The 21,021-nt window shown below is 33.0% G+C and overlaps 1 protein-coding gene across 12 annotated transcripts in view; it reads right to left on the bottom strand.

Moving 5' to 3' along the window:
- LOC107437419 (uncharacterized) overlaps positions 1-21,021 on the bottom strand; it is an 87,124-nt gene that overhangs the window by 20,816 nt on the left and 45,287 nt on the right. For all 12 annotated transcript variants that reach the window (XM_071182864.2, XM_071182849.2, XM_071182852.2 and 9 more), the window contains 3 exons: positions 19,271-19,552; positions 15,540-15,836; positions 1,059-1,313 (listed from right to left, as the gene is read on the bottom strand). In XM_071182864.2, the coding sequence (XP_071038965.2) occupies positions 1,059-1,313; positions 15,540-15,836; positions 19,271-19,552 (834 nt within the window). The remainder of the gene's footprint in view (positions 1-1,058; positions 1,314-15,539; positions 15,837-19,270; positions 19,553-21,021) is intronic.

Genomic DNA, 21,021 nt, shown 5'->3' on the forward strand with positions numbered 1-21,021 from the left:
TCATCAGCACTGTGGTCGTTGCGAGCGATACGTATCGATCAATCATTGCTGGGATTCGAACTCGGTTCTCCTCATTGGAAGGCAAACTCCCTATCCTCTGAATCACCTCGGCTCATGCAATGCATATTTTTTTTATAACCGTCGTTGAGCAGTCGACCCCGTTTTGGGTTTACGACCGCCAGTGTTCAACTCCGTAGCTCTGTAATTTTGAACCCAAATCAGAAGACAGGAGAACTTCTGGGAATAACTTTTGTTCAAATCATTCCTGGATCAAGTAATGTCAGAAATTTGTCTTCGTGAAGGACTTTTAGATGGAATTAACCCGCATTTGCGTTACATAAAGAGGAAAACCTCCAACGGTTTGCCAAAAGGCAAGGGGTATCGAACCCATGATCCGTCTACCACCGAGGATATTTCACGACAGTCCTTCGGTCGGTGCTATATTTGTATCGACCAGCCGTCACTGGGATTCGAACCCGGGTCACCTTACTGGAAGGCGAGCGCTGATTCCCCCCCCCCCCAGTCACCACGGACAAGCACTGAACCCGTCTTATTTTTTTGTTCTAAATTGGCAGTACACTTGTCATAAAATGTTTTTCCATATGACCGTTTACAAAAAAGTAAAAAAGACATGCTTTCAATAATTGATTGGACACAGTAAAAACTTAAAATTGCAATGAATTTTCAATTTTAAATAAATAATTTTGACTTTCTTAAAGAGTTATAAAATGTGAAATAGGGTTTTTCAATGTTCTCAGGTCGAAAAAAATAATATCCTAGCACCTTAGAAAGGATAAGAGCTGAAATTGGGCAAAACAAATCAACAAAGTGATTCGAATCAATATAATCAGTTTGGTTGGTTGAACCAAATCATCTTCAAATAAATTCGATCTCGATTCCGTGAGTAATTTGAATGTATTTGATTTAGAATCAGTGAAGAGTTTGAAGTAATAAGTACAATTTTTAATCAGTACAATTTTTTACAACTCTAATAAGTACAATTTTTAATTATCATTGATGTGTTTTTATTTATTTTATTGATGTTCGAATCATCTTACTCATGCCACCTCCCTGTCCTCCTCCACCACCATATTTTCCATAAAAACCACCTGCTGCTCCTCCACCGCCTGCTGCTGCTGCTGCTCCTCCACCGCCTGCTGCTGCTGCTGCTGCTCCTCCACCACCTGCTGCTGCTGCTGCTCCTCCTCCACCTCCTCCTCCTGCTGCTGCTCCACCACCTGCACCTCCATCTCCATTGCCTCCTGATCCACCTCCACTGCCACCCGTCCCTCCATTTCCATTGCCACCTGAACCTTTGAAATAAATAAATAAAATTATGGAAAAGAATTATTAAACTATCGATTTTTTTTTCTGGTGATAAAAAAAGTAATTATTTTATTTAAAGGTTAACTTCGCGTTATATTGACTTCTATGTTAAGGACAGGTAAACTGCATAGTTCTGGCAAAAATATGCTATAATTGTACAATATAATTACAGGGTAACAAAAAAATACAGGGATCATTTTTGAATGTTTTTATTTCCAAAATTTATAGCATAAATTCAGCGATGCTTCTCACTATGTGTACCTCCGGCATAATAGATTTGTCTACAACGCTTCGGCCATGATTTTAAAGCCCGCGAAATGATTTCCTGGGGGATTTTCTTCACCTCTTCTCTAATAGCTCTTTGAAGGCCTCTCAATGTAGAAATTCTTCGCTTATTCAGTTTGTTTTTCAGATGTCCCCATAGGAAATAGTCTCATGGTGCAGCATCAGGACTGTTTGGAATCCACTGTTCTGGTCTCAGGAATTGCACTTGCTTATCTGTTAGGAATTTCTGGGTGACCTTAGATGCATGCGATTGAGCAGAGTCCTGATGGAACACAGAATCACCATTAGGGTACAATCTGCAGTAATCATCCTTAAGAAAGGGCTTTAATATCTTCTGTATGTAATACTCAGAATTTATTTTGACCCCAGGTTTTACAAACCGTGGTTTGGTCACACCATGGGCGGATATGCCCATCCAAAACATTACGCCTTTGGAATGAGGCGCCGTGGTTGATGGTGTCAAGTCTCGCCTGTTCTGCCCACTGCTAAAATATTGAACTTTAGATTTAGCATTGGTATCATATAGATAGATCCAAGCTTCATCAATTGTAATGAACTTTCGCCATCTGTTCTTACGGAGAAGCTTGTAGAGGGGCCATGAACGTTGCCTCCTAATCTGCACCGATCTCTCACTTGAATTATGACATTTAGGTTTTTTATGGCATTTTTTCTTCAACTTTTGTTTTAGTTGATAGCTTGCAACTTGCTGACTCACGTTAAGAGCTTTAGCAATGCTTGCCTGTGTTGGTGGATCCGGTTTCGATGTCATCTTATCAAGCTTCTGCAAATCTGATTTCTTCAATTTGCTTGGTCGTCCACTTCTTTTCAGTTTTGCATTATTTTGCATCAATCCTAGTTCTGAATTCTTGATGCGACTGATATGGCTGAGTGAAATCGCAATACCTTTCTTTTTAAAATGGGTTTGTATAATCCTGTGGCTCCATCGAATTTCTAAAAATGCTTGTACTTGACCAATTAGCTTTTTGTCAAACTTCTTCAAAGGCATTTTTGTGATTTTATGAAATAGTATTGCAACTGAAAGTCTAATAGCAGAGCTTTAGATCAGTATGCTATATATGTAAAAAAGTTTTGAAACTTTAGTGGTAGATAACCTCAAAAGTGATCCCTATAATTTTTTGTTACCCTGTATACAGTAAGTAATGAACTATATTTATAATAGATATATGCCCAAGTTGTACATCAAATATTTATACAACTTGCACACCATTTCTCTATAGAGTTCCTGATATCTAACTCTTAATAAGAGAGTTAAGACAATGACTTCAAAATTGTCCTGGGTTGCGAAAGAGAAAGATTATGGAATGGTTATCACACTTAGTGATGCTTCTTTTTGTTCCGAAGCCGTGGGAACTTTTAGCTTTTACAGTGATTTTTATTGGTATTTTAATTTCTTTTTTTTCTAGTATCATATAATGCTTAAGTCGAAGATATGTTAAAAATGGAGCTAAAATGAAAAGCATTTTAATTAAGAGAGTAAATTATTCAATAATTTACAAAAATTGAATTGGTGACAGTTTTTTTTTAAAATTATTTTTGTTAATATATTTTTATCTTAATTTAAATAACCTTATTATTATTATTTTGCGATGGAATATCGACAGATGATTTCTGTTGATTGAATACATTGGTCATTTCCGACTAGCTAAGGCACTCAAGACAGCACTAAATCTACGTAACCGGTGTCAATGCTAGGTTCAATCATTTTTTAACCACTGCCAACAGAATTTATCTCAATATTACTGCATACCTGCCAACTTTTACGCATTTGGCGTAAAATTTTATTTCTATATTTAAAGTGGTAGTAAAATGTTTGCTTTCTATATATTCCTTGCATTTATAAACTTAATTTATAATCTTATTGACCAACCACTATTTTTAAAAAAAATTAATCATATATATTAATATGTAATACTGCTTTGTTAGTCCACGTAAGCTAATCCAAAATTCAGTGTATGTTACTGCCTAAAATTGCAATTTGAATTCCAATTTACTACCACTGTGAAAAATCATCCTCGAAACAATTAAAAGTTGGCAGGTATGTTACCGTCAAAGAGAATTTTTCGATCAATCGAAATTTTCCGATACTTTAAGACTGGCTGCAGCACTCAAATTTAAACTGAATATTTTTTGCAGTCATTTCACTACCGTTACCAGCAGAATTTATCATAAAATTATTGTCTAAGGAGGATCATCGCCTGTTGAATTTCCGACAACTTTCTGAGTAACTAGAGTGCTCACGTTTTGAGTGCCCCTCCGCGATTGACGATTATGTAAGTTTCAATCCTTTTCAAAACAATCATAATTAATCATCATATCATCAAAGTTAGCTGATTGCTGATAACATTTACGTCCAATTTCGAAGAACTGGAGTGCTAAAATTTGGAGACAAATTAAATGATAATTATTTTCCGGTAATTTTTTTCACAAGCGAAATTTATAGCATTATTATTTGTACAATAAATTTATAGTTAATTGAAATTCAAACTACTGTCCGATTAGCTATAGGTCTTACATTTTAAATGGAGGTCTGTACTGAAAGATTTTTCAAATTTTTATTGTTTCCTGATCACTGCATATTTTAGAATCATATCGCCGAAAGGCATCTGATCTTCGATTACAAGTTAAAGTTTTCTTAATTGAAATAAACACAGTTTAATGGAAAAGGTTGTTTCAATTAGTTCTTGAACTATCTAAGCATAATTCAGATTGTAAAATTTATCAGCAATTTCGAACACTTTAGGACTAGTCTCTTTGTCTGATGACAATCAGCAATAATTTTTTTCAATAGTAATTTATGAACAAACGAAAAATTTACATTCCAATACATTCCGACTTTATTTAAAAGGCACAAAATTCAAAAATGGAAAATAATAAAATAAAGTAAAAGCTTTTTTTTCCTTGTGATTTATGAAAAATAAAATTTTCGCATTTTTTTCATCCTGGAAACGTTTTCTTTTATTTTCTTATATTCCAATTTTAATTTCAAATTGTGACCAATTTTTATAGAAATAAATATTTTTTTGTACTTTTAATTAAGTAATTGTGTCATGTAAGAGAAAATGATTAGTAACAATTTTTTATTTTTTGCTTAACAATAATGAAAAATTAAAAAATAATATCCTTTGCAAGAAATTCTAAAAACATTTAATGAAATGCAAAGTTGTTTAAAGGATCGTCTTTACTTCATGAAATATATACTTACTAAACATAGATATTTATTTTCAATATAAACTCAAAGTAATATAGCCCACTTTTTTAATAAAATATTCAAGAGTAACTTATGAAAAAACGATTATTATTTATTTTTAAACATAGAAACAAATAGGCATTGAAATCAGGTATTGTATATAACCATTAAAAAACAAACTTACATTTCTATAAAAATGTAGAATAACCAGTAAAAATTAATTTTTTAATGATAAGAAAAATTCGTTTTAAAGAACATAATAAGACATTCATGAATAAAAATAATAAAAAACAATAACAAATTGCCATAATTAATTATTATTGTAAAATTAATAAACAGCTGCCATTTCAAAATTCTTGTTATGGTATCCATATTTAGTTATGTTACAATTTGTTTTTATTTTCCCTGTAGAGAGACGAGAAGCTACTCCAAAGTACAGAAAATTGTTGATACACAGTACTCCAAAAAAAAAATTGACCATCTTGTATAACTTTTGATCTAACGATCCGATCTTCACGTTCTGGGACTCGATCATAATGGCTCGAGAGTGTGACCTGAATTATGCTGATTACGAGGCTCTTATTAATCAGCAATCAGACACTAAAACGTACTTTCTCTCTTTTTTCGACGGATTCAGATATTTGACTCCCAAAATATAGCCGCAATCTGGTTCCGATAGTTTGGTGAGGAGAGTGTTCCATAGTTGAGACCACTTAATGTTAATTTTACTTTTTGCGTATATTTCGCTATAACTCCTGAACTTTTTTTAAGGGAATTGAAAAATGTTTGCACACAACTATAAAAGTCGTTTATCCAAAGATAATTCCATGCAAAAAACAACTTTTAGTTAATATTTTTTATTATTTTATTTAATAATAGTTCAAAAATTTTTTAATTGTAAGGCATGTAATTTTTGCATCATTTTTTAAAGATTACAATTTCAAAAGGCAAAGTACAAAGTTTGAACGGAATCATCGATCGAATTGTTCCCGATAAATAAAATTTCACAAAAGTAAAATATTTAAAATTCGATTTCTGAGGAACTATTCGACCGATTATGCTCAAATTTTGTATTTTGCCTTGTAAAACTATATTCTTTATAACGATGCGACAAATTGTATAACTTACAGTACCGCTCAAAAGTATCAGTACACCTAGAAACTTATAAAAAAATGGCAAAATACAAAGTGCCACAACTTCTTTAAAAATGATCAAAAATGCTTCTGCTTTAGCTCATTTTGAAGCTTAAAATCTCTACTTTTATGTACTCTAATTGTTTTTAATTAATATATTTTGCAACTATGCACAATTACACTCTAAACAATCATAGAAAATTGTATTAATTTTTTGTGAAGTTTGACGCGATGTACGGGCACAAAGGGGTTAGATATTGTTAATTTTTATTATACCATTGAAAAATTTGGACTTTTAGCTTTCATTTAAAAAAAAAATTCCAAAAAAACATGTTTTTTGACGAAGTTATTGTCAAATAAAAAAAAAAAGGTTTTTTTCAGAATTTAATGATTTTTCTGCAATTATAATGAATTCCGCACAGGAACTATTTAGGTTCGTCCGCCTACCTTCGGTCTTCGATCCAATCCTCGATCCTTCTACCTCGGATTTTCATGCTATCTCAGCTGTCGCAACCAACAGCCTCTACAATAACAATTTTAACTTTTTTTTTTTGGAAAATATAATAATGAAATAAGAATCAACGTTTACAATTTAATATTTTGAAATTTATTTTTTCGTATTTTTCTCAGAAAAAATTTGAAAACAAAAATGTAATTATGATAAAAATTCTCTTGTTTTAAAACTTTAAACAGTATTTTTCGAGCAATAAATGAGTTGACATTGAATATACAACTGTCTAATTACAATGGCTCCAGGAGGAAAGGAAATACCGTATCGAAAACGATCAGCTATTATAAGTCTAAGAAACGCAGGACATTTATTACATTATGGTGTGCAATATACTTTTCAAAGGTATAAAAAATCAGGAGAAATTAACACCATTTTGCGATCTGGTAGACCTCCAGTGACAACGAAACAAGAAGATAAATTTATTCGTGTTACTAGTAAACTGAACCGATTTAAAACAGCACCAGATATTAGACGGGAAATGAACGCAACAAGAGATTCAGAAGTATCGGTTGCAACAGTGAAACGACGTCTAAATAATGCTAATTTGATAGGACGTATAGCTGCAAAAAAACCTCTTTTAAGGCCAATCAATCGAAAGAAAAGATTTGCTTGGGCAAGAAAACATCAAAAATGGACTCCCTTTCAATGGAAAAAAGTCTTGTTTACCGACGAGTCGAAATTCGAGCTCTTTGGATCAAAACGAAGATTTTACGTTCGACGTTTGCCTGGTGAATGAATGCTTGAACAGTGTTTTCAGCCGACTGTCAAACATGGTGGTGGATCTGTCATGGTATGGGGATGTTTTGGAGGCAGTTCTGTGGGAGATATTGTAAGAATTGAAGGGATATTAAACAAAGAAAGATATCACAGCATCTTTCAACATCATACTATTCCATCAGGCATTCGAATTTGTGGAAAAAAAATTTGTGTTACAGCATGACAATGATCCAAAACACACATCGAAACTGCGCAAAACTTATTTGGAAAATAAACAAAAAGATAATGTGCTTCAGAATATGGTGTGGCCCCCACAAAGCCCAGACTGTAATCCTATTGAACTACTGTGGGATCAATTGGATCGCCAAATTCGAGACGTGCGATTAACCAGCATATATCATACGTGGAAAGTCCTTCAAGAGCAGTGGCGAAAAATAGACAAGATAACATTAAAAAAGCTGATTGATCGGATGCCTCGAGTGTGTTCTGCAGTTATGAAAGCTCGGGGAGGATATTTTGAAGAAAGCAAAATATGATGTAAAATATATTTTCATTATTACATTTTTGTTTTCAAATTTTTTCTGAAAAAAATACGAAAAAATAAATTTCAAAATATTAAATTGTAAAGTTGAGTCTTATTTCATTATTATATTTTCCAAAAAAAAAATTAAAATTGTTATAATAAATTACGAAATAATATTATCGAGAAATATTAAATTTTAATTTATTTTAATTAAAAAATTTTCATATCATATTATAATCACACTAAAATTCATTATAATTGCTGAAAAATCATTAAATTCTGAAAAAGAACCTTTTTTTTATTTGACAATAACTTCGTCAAAAAGCATGTTTTTTTGGAATTTCTTTTTTTAAATGAAAGCTGAAAGTCCAAATTTTTCAAAGGTATAATAAAAATTAACAATATCTAACCCCTTTGTGCCCGTACATCGCGCCAAACTTCACAAAAAATTAATACAATTTTCTATGATTGTTTAGAGTGTAATTGTACATAGTTGCAAAATATATTAATTAAAAACACTTAGAGTACATAAAAGTAGAGATTTTAAGCTTCAAAATAAAGCAGAAGCATTTTTTATCATTTTTAAAGAAGTTATGAAGCTTTGAATTTTGCCATTTTTTCATGAGCATATTTGAGGTCACTCCCCCTAACCATTAAGATTGAGTTCTTGAACGTGATCAGTAGATCAAAAGTTATTCAGAGAGGTCCATTTTTTGTTCAGCACACTGTGCAAATTAAGCTCTTTAAATATAAAAATATCATTTAGTTTGTTAGTAAAATTTTTTCCTTAAAATTATTTCTTATCGAGAACATTTTCTTAAAAAATTCACAATTTATTCCGCACATAAATAACTTGACATAATAAGTGACATAATTTTTAAAATCTAATTTTTTCACAAAATAAATGATTTTTCAACATTCGGAAAATATACTTTAAATAGTTAATTTTAAAAGCAAAGGAAAAGAATATGTATCCAAAATAATTAGAGTTTTTTTCTCGACCGATCAGGGAACGTTACACATGTGTCGTAACTCTCTAACGAAGTTAGATGGAAGTAACTCTATAGTGATTTCAAATCAAAAACCGGTTTTATTTACTTCTTATAAATTTATTATTTTTTGAACCTGTAAAAAACTAAATTTTTGGTTGTTTCAGAAACAAGTTCATTAACCTAATGTCCATGATTCAAAGACACCCATTTAATTAGCGTAAACTATTAATTAAACAGCGAAATAAAGCACACAATCTTTAAAAGACAGATTTGATTTTAGAGTAACAATTGTTAGGCTATAATCTTAATTAGGTGTTCCAAACTTTCTTTATTTATACGAAGCACCTGTAACAATCAGGGATAAAAAGTCCACTTTGTTCCATAACGCCTTCCAAGGACTGCATGAGATAGGTAGGTACTTTAATGGCGTAGCACTAGATCTACACAATTGGCTATTGGCGACAGTCTGGAAAACATCCCCGAGGATGATACAAAGACATGCCATCGCAATTTAGATCCTCTGCAGAGGGGATGGCTCCCCCTTAGGAAAATTTACCATAGAGAAACCTATGGTTACCATAGACCTATGGTAGCCATAGAGATCTGTATGGTATTTATATGGCATGACACCATAGGCCTATGGCAACGGTAGAAATTTGTATGTCAGTATACCATAGGCCTATGGTTACCATAGAGATCTGTATGGCTTTTATATGGCACGACACAATAGGCTTATGGGAACCATAGATATCTGTGTGGTATTTATATGGCAGGACAATCCCTTATGGAAATGTACCATACATATATGGCAGATGTATTGGAACTACAGCTTACTTTTAGGATGATCTTATGGTAAAATGCCTAACAATTATGGGAAAGTAACATATACGCATGGCAAACTTATGGAAACCCACCCTATATACTTATTTATATGGTAAATGTACTATACATGTATGGTAATCCCATTGTAATGTATCATAAATTAGCATATTTTAACTGGTTTACAACAAACATCATTTACAATTTTTTCTTCCTGATAAATCAATTTATAAACCATAAGAGAAAGCTTCACTTTAAATAATTAAATTCAAGTGTAAGAAAAAAATTATATCCCCTGTTTATTTAAAATAATAAAATTTTAAAGAATTCATATAGCACTGTTTTTTTCTTTTTGAACTCTGTAACCTTCTATGTTTTGTTTTTTTACACATTTCAATATCTTCAATGAGGTATCGTTCATAATTTTATATTTTTTACCAACTGATGAGAAAGAGAAATAAACAATGATTTAAAATGCACATCAGCTAAATATAAAAGTGGGAAAGTGTGTTCAAATTTCTGCTTATGCACACGCCTAAATATCGCGGCAATCAGTTTTGAAAGCTGTTTTTATAGCAATAAAAGTACTCTTTCTGCCACAACTCTTCTTGTTATGTTTTGGTCTTGTTCTGTAGCATTTCACGTATGTGATACATATTTTAAAAAATGTCTATGAGTGTTAAGGCTGGTCTTTTTTATTTTTTCGAAGAAGGAAAATATGAGGAAGTAAGTTATTTACTTTAAAATAATGCTTAGCTAAAAATACATAGAATTAAATAAGCCTACTAATGTTTATATATTTTTGTATTTATAGGCTTTGGACACACTGAGTCCTCAAGATATTGGGAAGCAAGAGAACTTTTAAGGCAATGACTTCGTTCTTCTTTCTTTGTTATCTTACGTACATTTGTATTCGTTATTTATTTCATCTTTCTATTTGTACCTTTTGCCTTGCCATTAGAAATAAATTAAAAAAAAAAGTATTTATAGGTTTTGCAGACATGTGCGACAGACAGAAATTGTGTTGAAGTATCAGCAGCCTACAACTGAACTCTATAATAGTTGCATATTTTGATTTAGATATGTTGTAATTCAAATTCTCATTAGGCTTCCAAAATTATTGTAAATATCGTAATTAAAGCGTTTTCCTTTTATAAAATTCCATAGTATTTTTTAACCTTATTGAAATATGGCACGACCCACCCTTTCAAAGATGATCGTCGATATATTTGTAAACTAAATAGGGTCGAGCTTGGAAAGCGAACCAACAAATTGAAGAAGTAAGTAAAAAAGCAATATTCTCTTTTTAAAAAACAATTGTCAATATCATAATATTGAGGTATTTGTTAGTATCTCAATATTGAAATATTTTAAAATTTGCAGAAAACAATTGCTTTATTGTCATACAATTAATGAAAGTATTAGTTTTTCCCTTTGCTTTTATTATGTTTGTTAGTTATTGTCTTCGGGGACACTTATGCATTGTGACCTGTCACGCCAACTACAATCGCCAAGGTGCCAAATAGATTTTGAACTAACTTAGATCTAAAGCAAAAAAAATTTTCTACTGGGAAGGCAATAAACCAGAGAGAGTTTCAGTGACATTTTTATATAAAATTATATATTTATAAAAGAAATATCAACCTGTTTTTATTTTTGTAAATTTTTTTTTTTTAAATAGAATGCAATTTTTAGGTTTGACAAAGCTAATTATTTCGATTTTCGTTAAAAAATGTGAGAATTATTATTACACTATCTAGCCATTAATGACCGGACACTGTGAAGTTCGGATGTGGGGGAATTATGGTGAGGTCCTGTTTCTCATGGTTTGGCCTTGGACCCTTGGTGTTAGTGCGTGGAACCCTGAACGCAGAAGGGTATAGAGACATCCTGGACAATTCGGCGCCTCCCACCCTGTGGCAATAGTTCGGTAATGGCCCGTTTGTGTTTCAACACGATAACGCTGCCATTCATAAAGCACATGCCATCACGGACTGGTTTGATGAAATGGGAGTGCAAGAGCTTGACAGGCCATCCCAAAGTCCCGACATCAATCCAATTGAGCATCTCTGGGATGAGTTGGAGCGCCGGTTGAGGGCCAGACCACAACGCCCCAAAGCCACCACTCAACTCTTCGCCATGTTACAGGAGGAATGGCGGGCAATACCTGCCGCTGTGTACCAACACCTAGTGGATATCCTTCCTAAAAGGGTTAAAGCTGTGATTCGGGCGCGTGGCGGCCCTACGCCACACTGACTTAATGCTAGCACCTCATGTATCCGAAATGAGGGGTGTCCGGTCATTAATGGCCAGATAGTGTATTTTTTTAATGTTTATTACTATTTGGCTCATAACCCATTTATCTCAGGAATTTGCAATTTCTAAGATTGAAAAACCTGCCTCATGTAAAACTTTTATCCTATGCATATTGCCCCCCCCCGAAGACCATTTAAAAATGTTTTTGAAAGCATTTTCGCTAATGAAAATAAAATAGCCACAATTAAAGTAACTTATATCACTTGAGGTAAAATATGTAATTTTAAACTCTGTATCATACCATGTTGTCATGGAAAGTAAATCTAATATATATAATTCTCTTACGTGGCTCCCAAGTTTTGGCTGTATTTCTTTTCCGCCGGTGGCAACGTTTGCTTTGTTTTGTTTACGTTACAATTTCTCTTACACGGCAGTCCGTGGTTTATGGTGGAAGCATGTTGAATTTGAAGAAGAGCCTCGGAGCTCAAACAAATCTTATTAGGCTAAATTAAGCTTTACCAATTGAAACGCAGAGAGCACGCCACACTTTACTATATTCAATACTCTTACACGGTGAATCGACCAATGATTGCCACTAAAAATTTCGCATGCTAAATCTAGCTGAGGTGGCCCAACATATAGCTCTTTTAAAAACGGAAACTGAAATAACCAGAGAGCATCAACTGCGGCAATTCCATACTATTATGCTAGGCAGAAGTGAGTAGTCTTTGTCGATAGATCTCTATTTTAGTATTTTGTCGAAAGCGCTTTTTTTCACGAAAACAAAATCTTTAGATATTGTTGAATAAAAGTTTTATAATGTTTTTATTTTAGCCTAAATTATTATATTTTTTTAGGCTATTTTTATTCTCTAGACAATTAAACAATGCATTTTAGCATTTTACAATTTTTTTTTTCTGGATTGATAACTAGTATTAAGGAAAAGGAAATATTTTGAATTTTATGCCTGGAAATTTCTTCACCGGATAATCAGCAAATAAATTTTGTATAATATATGCTTGGTGAGAAGGATCTGTCTAAGGCCTAAACTACTAACAAAAAATTTATCTGAAGAACGGTATTCAAAAGGAATTCTGCGAGTATTTACTCCTATGAAAATAGGGGAGGTTTAGCAATACCAAAAAAAAAAAAACATATAAAGCTTTGCTTGGCTGAAGTTTTCAAGCAAAGCTGGGATGTTCTACTGTCACATATACACTTAATATAATGTGACAATTTATTTTCTAATTTTGCATAAGCCTTTAATTTTTCTTTAAACGTTATTCCTTTTTTCAATTTGGCAATTTTATTTTTTAACTTTCTTGTTGACCTTTCTCATGGTCGTTGCGGTCATCGCACTTCCTGTGGGGAAAGTCAACCAACCCCTCTATTCACGCCTTTCTTTTTCTTCTTTTAATTTTAGGGGGGCTAACTAACCAATCTCTTTCCTTTAAATTTCAAACTCTCCGCCTCTTTAAATTTTAATTGGTCGTAGTTTTTCTGGTCTACCCCAGTTAAGGAATTTTTAAGTCTTTTTAAATTACATTCTCTTTTTATCGAGCCTTCGGGCAGGTCACCCTTTTTCTCCGCGATGCGGACTTCGGTCCGTATCGAGGGATTTCTTTTTACATTTTTTTTTCTTAACCTTTATTTTAAATTAAATCCGTAACTGTAATAAATTTCTGTAAAATTTAAAATCCACATTTTATACCTTTAATTTTCTTTAACATTAAAAGCCCTCTCAAATTTAAGCCTTCTTCTCATATTTATTTTAACGGTTAAATTACTCGTTCTTTTATATTTAACTTTATGCATGACGCCTTTGGTTTCTTTAAATTCTCTTGTCACCCATTTCCTTTTAAAAGATATATTTTTTCTGTGCCACAAAATGTGTTGCAATCATATTGTTTGTTTGTTACGAAAAGTAGTTTTACAAAAATAAATGTTTAGTTGAACAGAAAGTTTGGTGTAATTGTTTTTTTAGCTTTACCTTTATAGCTATTAGTTATCACCTTTTTTCCTTCTGTATGTGGTGAGTACTTTTTTTTATTGTTATGGGCATGCATAAATGTGAATTTATTAGTTTTTCTTATTGGAAACATCAGCTTACTGTATTAAATCATATATATATTTTGGATATAGCATGACCTTATCCTTATTTATCTTTAATTTTCTTAGTTTTCACCCTTATTCTAAATTTGGTGATACCAATTTATCCAATTTGTTCAAACCTCACACTTTGTGACCCTTTGAACCTATTGGGTTATTGTTATCCCACATTAGCATTGTACTACCACTTTCCTTAACGATCACATCCCCCTTAACTTAATTTAATTATTATATCAATCATTTACCTATTTTTTTATCATGACTATATCCAAATACAAATACCTTACCAATGATTTCAACCCATCTATCAATAACAATACATAAATAACTTTACGTTACTTTTATACGCACCAAAATATATTTTTATTTAACTCTCACATCTACAATCATCATAAGTTTTTATTTTTAATAACCATAGAGCTGCAAAAGATTCGTGTAATTAAATGGTAATTACTTTTCGATGTATAACTCCATAGTAAAATACCAATGGAGAAATGTTGCCATAGCTGTATGGTAAAAGTGTACCATAGCATATGGAAAGTTTTCTTCATAAGCTGCAGCACACCTTAGTTTTTTGGCCAAAATTTGCCATACAACAAAATGCCATAGAATATTCCTATGGGTGTCTGCCTATGGTAAAATTTTGCCATATACGTATGGCAAAATTTTACAGTACGCAAAACTCCATAGGAATATCCTATGGCATTTTGTTGTATGGTAAACCTTTGAGAAATTTTCCTAAGGAACGGAGCTCAACTACCTACTTACGAAGTCGAGTAGTTTACGGTAGGACAGTTTAGCGAGGACCGATACTGCGTACCCTTGGTCCCTACGCAGACTGATCAAAGTGGTCACCACCCTCTTACTGACCGCAGCCAGTGATGTTTGACTTCGGTATTCTACTGGGAACTGTGTCTTAATGATCAGTTCACTGCGGGACCGAGGACTGCTTGAAAACTCGTTCATAAAAAAATCTGTGCTTATAGACTATCAATGTATACTGATTCATAGACTTATCTGAATCAAGCGTCATAAAATGCGAAATATTTTGAATGGAACAAATCAAAGGTAAAATGTGATCCCCGAGATGAGGTGATTATAGAGGACGTGCCAACACAAATCACCGAACCTCTATACTTTTTTGCTGTTGATAGAGTGAACTTATGCCTGTTTTTTTGTGATGAAATTCACTCTGCTAATTGCGTAGATGACATAGTGATAATATTAATGAAAATAATTCTCGTACTTACATTAAAATTAATAATTATAATCTGTTGTGTGAAAGGCATTGCTATTTTTAGATAATATGTTTAAACTCTATCTTTATTAGACTGGATGTAGGATTTCGGTCTTCAGTTTAAATCCTAAATTGTTTAGATATCAGTTTATTGTTGCGTTTCTTATATTACTTTAAAGCATACAGTGTGAGTGGTTCGCTCCGTAAATGTAAAATCAGTAGCCATTCGTAAAAAAGTTGAAAAAGTATACAATCTGGTACAAAATAAAGCGATTAAATTCTAAACTGTAAAAGCTTTATTATCTTTTTAAAATTGCTGCTCAAGAGCTAAAGTACAAAAAAAAACTGTCAAAAATTTAAAGCTGGCTTAATCGCTTTCGGTTATTAACCTACTGGTTGTGGTGGCGCCTGTCGGTGTTTTACCTGTTCCAGGAGTTCCTGTTCCAGTAGTAGCAGTTCCTGTTCCAGTAGTACCAGTGCCTGTTGTAGCAGTTCCAGTAGTACCAGTACCAGTTGTTCCAGTTTCAGTAGTTCCAGTTGTATCAGTACCGGTTGTAGCCGTTCCAGTAGTGCCAGTGCTTGTTGTAGCAGTTCCAGTAGTGCCAGTGCCTGTTGTAGCAGTTCCTGTCCCTGTTGTATCAACTTGTGAGGCTGTGGTGGCCGTAACTCCACTACCAGTTGTTTCTTCTGGGCCAGTTGTCATGGGAATCGGGGTGAAATCTGTTGACATTTGCAAAAGATCAAGCCGCTTCCAAAGTTCTATACATAATAACACCTGAGAACAATTATTATTTTTTCTGTTGCATGCGATTTTTTAGCAGATTTTAGATCTGATTTCAAACTGTAATCAGTTTCTCTCAACAAGCTACAGCTTTTATGCAATTTAATAACGTAGTTCTAACCAGGGTTTTTTTTTGTCTTAAGTGTTATTTTTGAAGATCAGACAAGTTTATATAGGTATGATTATAAACCAGTACGTCTTAAACGGTCTTAAAATTTGGATTGCTGTGTGAGGGATAATTTTAGCCTCCAATCCTAAAAATTGTTCAAAATTTCTAACGAGCCCGTATGGAAGAGATATTCAAAAAATTAATTCTTCTCTCGTTGTTATAATTGCACAAACGATTCTAATTTTCAATTCCTACTATTAGTTTACACTCTCCGTTTATCTTGTTCAAAATTTGAATCGTTCATAAAATACTTTCTATTCACTCAAGTTCAAATGCATTTTTTTAAACTTGATCTTAATACAGTTTTTTCAAATATTAATACATTAATCAGATTTAAGTAATTAATTTTAGTTTAATATGAGAGAAAAAATTATAATCTAATATATATAATTCTCTTACGTGGCTCCCAAATTTTGGCTGTATTTCTTTTCCGCCAGTGGCAACGTTTGCTTTGTTTTGTTTACGTTTTGAAAACACCAAAGCATTCTGCCTTTTAATGATGTGTTTCTGATCTAATATATATAATTCTCTTACGTGGCTCCCAAATTTTGGCTGAAGTACTTTGTACAACTAAATAAGATTCTTTTCACAACACTTAAATGTTTACTTTATTTTCTTCACTTATAGAGAAAACAGTCGGCAAAGAATTCTGTTAGGTTAAAAAACATTTCGCTAAAAAGAGAACGAATTCTAAAAGAAATAAAAATAAACAACTTAAAAAATATAAATGCTGGTGCCAGCCACAGAAATTTTTGAAAGTTAACTTAGCAACACAAATCAAAATGACATAGAAGCGCAACTAGATCAAAATTAAGATACCTGAGCGCTTGACGTAACAAATCCTTCAATTCTATAAATGTTGTATCGCCAAATGCCCAAATTAACAATTGTGTTTTTAAAGAAATTCTCTCTCTACTATTCAGACTACTATTTCATATTGTTTTACAACACATGGCTTTAACACTCTGGTGGGAAAGACTTTAAAACAAAACTTACAACAGTTACTTTTCTCAACAACTGAAATTAAGAATAGTGTGATTAAGAAAAATATGTGAGCTGTTTGCAATTTCAAATTAATATTGAAATGTACAGGTTTAGAATTTTCGACAGTGAAAAGTTTTCGGAATTTCAGAGTTCAAAAAAATATACAAAAGCTAGACGTTAAGAACGTATCTAATGAGCGAGCCGAAATGAACTGCGAAAGCAGTTCCGGGGGTGGTGAGCGCCAGCGAGCAGGGGGCGAAGCCTCCTAGTTATTTAATAAAAAGTAACTAAAATAAAAAATTTCTGACCTTTTTTTTATATTACTTGTTTAATAACTAATTAATTTTATTCGTTATGTCACGTTAAGGCTGAACATGAATGCAACCATTCATATAAAGGCTCTGCTCATTACCTACATTTAACTTGAAACATTTCAAATCGAGTGTAACAAAAGAGTAAGAGAAATCATAATTAGGAATTCAACTCAACTGCATGTTGTGGAAAGCTTTGTTTTTATAGTATATTTGGGATTTATGAGGGAAAAATATTTGTCATTTGTTTTGCACATTCAATGTGCTAAATCACATTAGAATCAAACATGAAGCATCCAATGCGTGGTTGAAATTACAATTTGATCTTGTAAAGAACGTTATTGTGCATTTGAAGTTGTTTAATAAAATGCAACAATTTTTGTTGTTGTATTATCTTGTATTTTTTCATTATTATTTATTTTATTTCTTTTGTCACGTTTATCCATTTTATCATATTGGCAATTCGAATATTCTATTATCACTCTTAGCTTGCGTTTCAGTTTTCAATACTCCTTGCGTTCCAAAAAATATAAAATAAAATCGAATACAAAACCAGCGATTATGTGGTAAGATAAACAACCGTATTGAAGGCGGAAACAGTCACGTCAATTAGCTGTCGCAACGTGTCAGACAAGAGATATACGCTATCCAATTTCGCCGTTTACTTTCAATGTTGAAAATAGCCCCTCCATTACTTGCTGCCTGCCAGCTTTCCATCCTATGGGGAGGTTATTAGCAGTGTATTTATATGGTTATAGTAGAGTGCCTGCATTGAAAAGAGTGATGACAATATCCAAGAGCGCGTGCGCTGCCGTCATATTTTTGTGAAAGGGGGTTGCCAGATGATACACCAAAATTGGCGGCACTCGCTCATTTGGTGTTATTCTGAAGGTTCTGTTATTCTAAGAGTATATACTAAAGTATCAATAATATAAGCTTTAAGATTGGAAAGCACATGATATTACAGATTTTTTAAGAAACATTGTCTAGCATCTGAAATTTTTAAAAATTAACGTCAATGAAAAAAAAAAGACTTATGAAAAGACTTCAGTTTTTAATAAATGCCTTAAATAAAATATAAAAATTAATAATGATTATGCCATTTATTTCAGAAATAATAATTAATAAAACAAATTATATAATTTGCTATTATTTATTACTTTTTCAGGAAAGAAATTATCGCATATTCACCTGAAAAGGTATTGTTTATTTCAACAAATTGTAAACAAAAATTTCCATAATTAGTTGAAATTTAAAACAAACTAGCATTTTATACAGTTGGTAACGAAAAGTAAACAAATGCTACTTTGTAACGCGCATTGTAAAATTGTAACGCGAACATAAAGAAGAAGAGCATAAAAAAGATGCTCAAATCTTAAAATTTATAAGTAATTTAGATAGAAATTATGTGTATTAAAAGTAAATACTTTTATTCTTATCTAACCATTAGTTTATTCATCACCTTGTTCTCTTTACAATGAGATAAACATAACTTTATATGCACGCAAGTAAGTGATAATAAAGATAAATTCGAATAGCTAACAACTATGGAAATTTTCAGCCATAATTTTAACATTTACTGTAACTGTGAAGTTTCTTATTGAAAAAAAGTAAGTAATGAACTTATTACATGCATTTATTAATACAGAACATAAATTTTTTGAGTCAGATAATTTTCACTCCGTGTAATTCCAATGGCGAATTTTCCACTATCGCCGCCGGCGGTAAAGTTTTTCTTTCCACCTATCAGGAATCGTTTCTCCCTTGTCCACACTCTTTTACTCTAGGCACTCTAGGTTATAGCAGTGTAGGGTACGTTTTTATATGTTTTTTTTTCTTCTTAATGTTGCATACAATTTTTTTTATTATCAAAACCTGCATATTTTGAAATTTACAGTTAAATAAATACCTGGTGGAAATGGCGGGAAAGGAAATGGTCCAGGATATGCTCCGGGTGGTATAGGATATGCTCCGGGCGGTCCAGGATATGGTAGTGGCACTGGATATGCTCCGGGTGGTCCAGGATACGGCATTGGCACAGGATATGGTACAGGCACAGGATATGGTTCAGGTCCAGGAGGAGGTCCTGGGTACTGTGGTGGTAAATAATAATAGTTGTAAGTTTCTCCTCCTGCATTTTGATTGCTACTCGGTTGTTGAAAGTTATAAAAAGCTGCTCCGTCTCCGTTACCTAAAAGAAAAATATTAAAATTTTCATGTCTAGGTACATAGTCGAGAAATAATGGTATTTCTCGATATATCATGATATTTCCACGATTAGCCAATTTACATTATTTTTGCATTGGTCAATATATTTGAAACCCAAATGGTATTTATAAACCATATACAGTCCCTGGTCAAATTACACTGGCCTGCGATGAAAAAAATACAAGAGGTCTGACAGCTGAACTTAATGTATTTTTTGGTGCTGAAATGGAAAATAATAATGAAAAATTTCCATCACGTCACGTTTTTTTGAAAAATTCAATTTTACTGGAGGTTTAATGAACATTTACCATAAAAAAGTTTTCGTTTTTGAATTTCTTCCCTTCTTGACTGACCAGCATTCTAATTTGGTCAAATCTATAAAAGTACCCCTCTATCACTACTTCCTGTCACTGTCCCTCTCTCTGTAACAATGTCTTCCTACCAATAGCGCCGTGAGAATCCTTATCTAGGTCCGCTGACCTCTCAGAAACCCTAGCAAGCGTGATAGGGAGTCATTTTAAAGTTAGCTTTTTCTGTGCGTTTCGTGAAACATGGCTTTGAGTTCAAAACATTGTGAAAATTTCCCAGATGACTTTTGTGATACATGCGGCGAATATAATGCTGTTAAAAATCGCATGAGGAGCATTATAGACTATGTAAGACAACTTTATCTCGCATATTTTGGCATGAAACTCGGAGATCAGGACAAATCTTGGGCACCTCATAAAATTTGTGTGCAGTGTCTCAATGATCTACTCTTATTGCATCAAGGAAAGAAGACTGCTTTACGATTTGGAATTCCTATGACGTAGAGGGAGCCCCAAAACCACTTTGATGATTGTTATTTTTGTTCCAGCCATGTTCGTGGGTATAACCGGAAAAATCAAAGACTAATATCTTATTCTGATAGCATTCCATCGGCCATACGCCCCGTTCCTCATGGACCCGATGTGCCTCTGCCTCCAGCTGAATTACCAATCATCTCTCAAGAGTCTTCAGACTCGGAACATCCAGAAGTTCAAGGCTCCGATATCGAATATAAACCATCTCTAGCCGGTTTACCTCAGCCCTCCTCTCAGGTTGATCTTAATGATCTGACTAGAGATCTTGGCCTTTTGAAAGAGGCAGCTGAATTGTTAGGCTCCAGACTGAAAGGAAAAACTTATTGGCCAAAGGAACATCATTTTATTGGTACAGGAATCGTGAAAAGGAATTTATTAAGTACTTTGATGAAGAGGAGAACTAGGTCTATTGTTCTGATGTTCCTGGATCAGCAAATTTAATGTCATCTAAAGATGAGTGGAGGCTGTTTATAGATTCATCTGAAAGAAGCCTCAAAGCTGTTCTTCTTTATCATAGGAGCCAGTATGCATCAGTACCAGTTGGACACTCAGTATATTTAAAAGAATGCTACGAAAACCTGGCTCTCGTCCTGAACAAAATAAAATATAT

This window comes from Parasteatoda tepidariorum, chromosome 4 (genome assembly GCF_982258835.1).
Source record: "Parasteatoda tepidariorum strain Cologne lab strain chromosome 4, Ptep-v5.0, whole genome shotgun sequence".
In the NCBI taxonomy this organism is placed as follows: domain Eukaryota; kingdom Metazoa; phylum Arthropoda; class Arachnida; order Araneae; family Theridiidae; genus Parasteatoda; species Parasteatoda tepidariorum.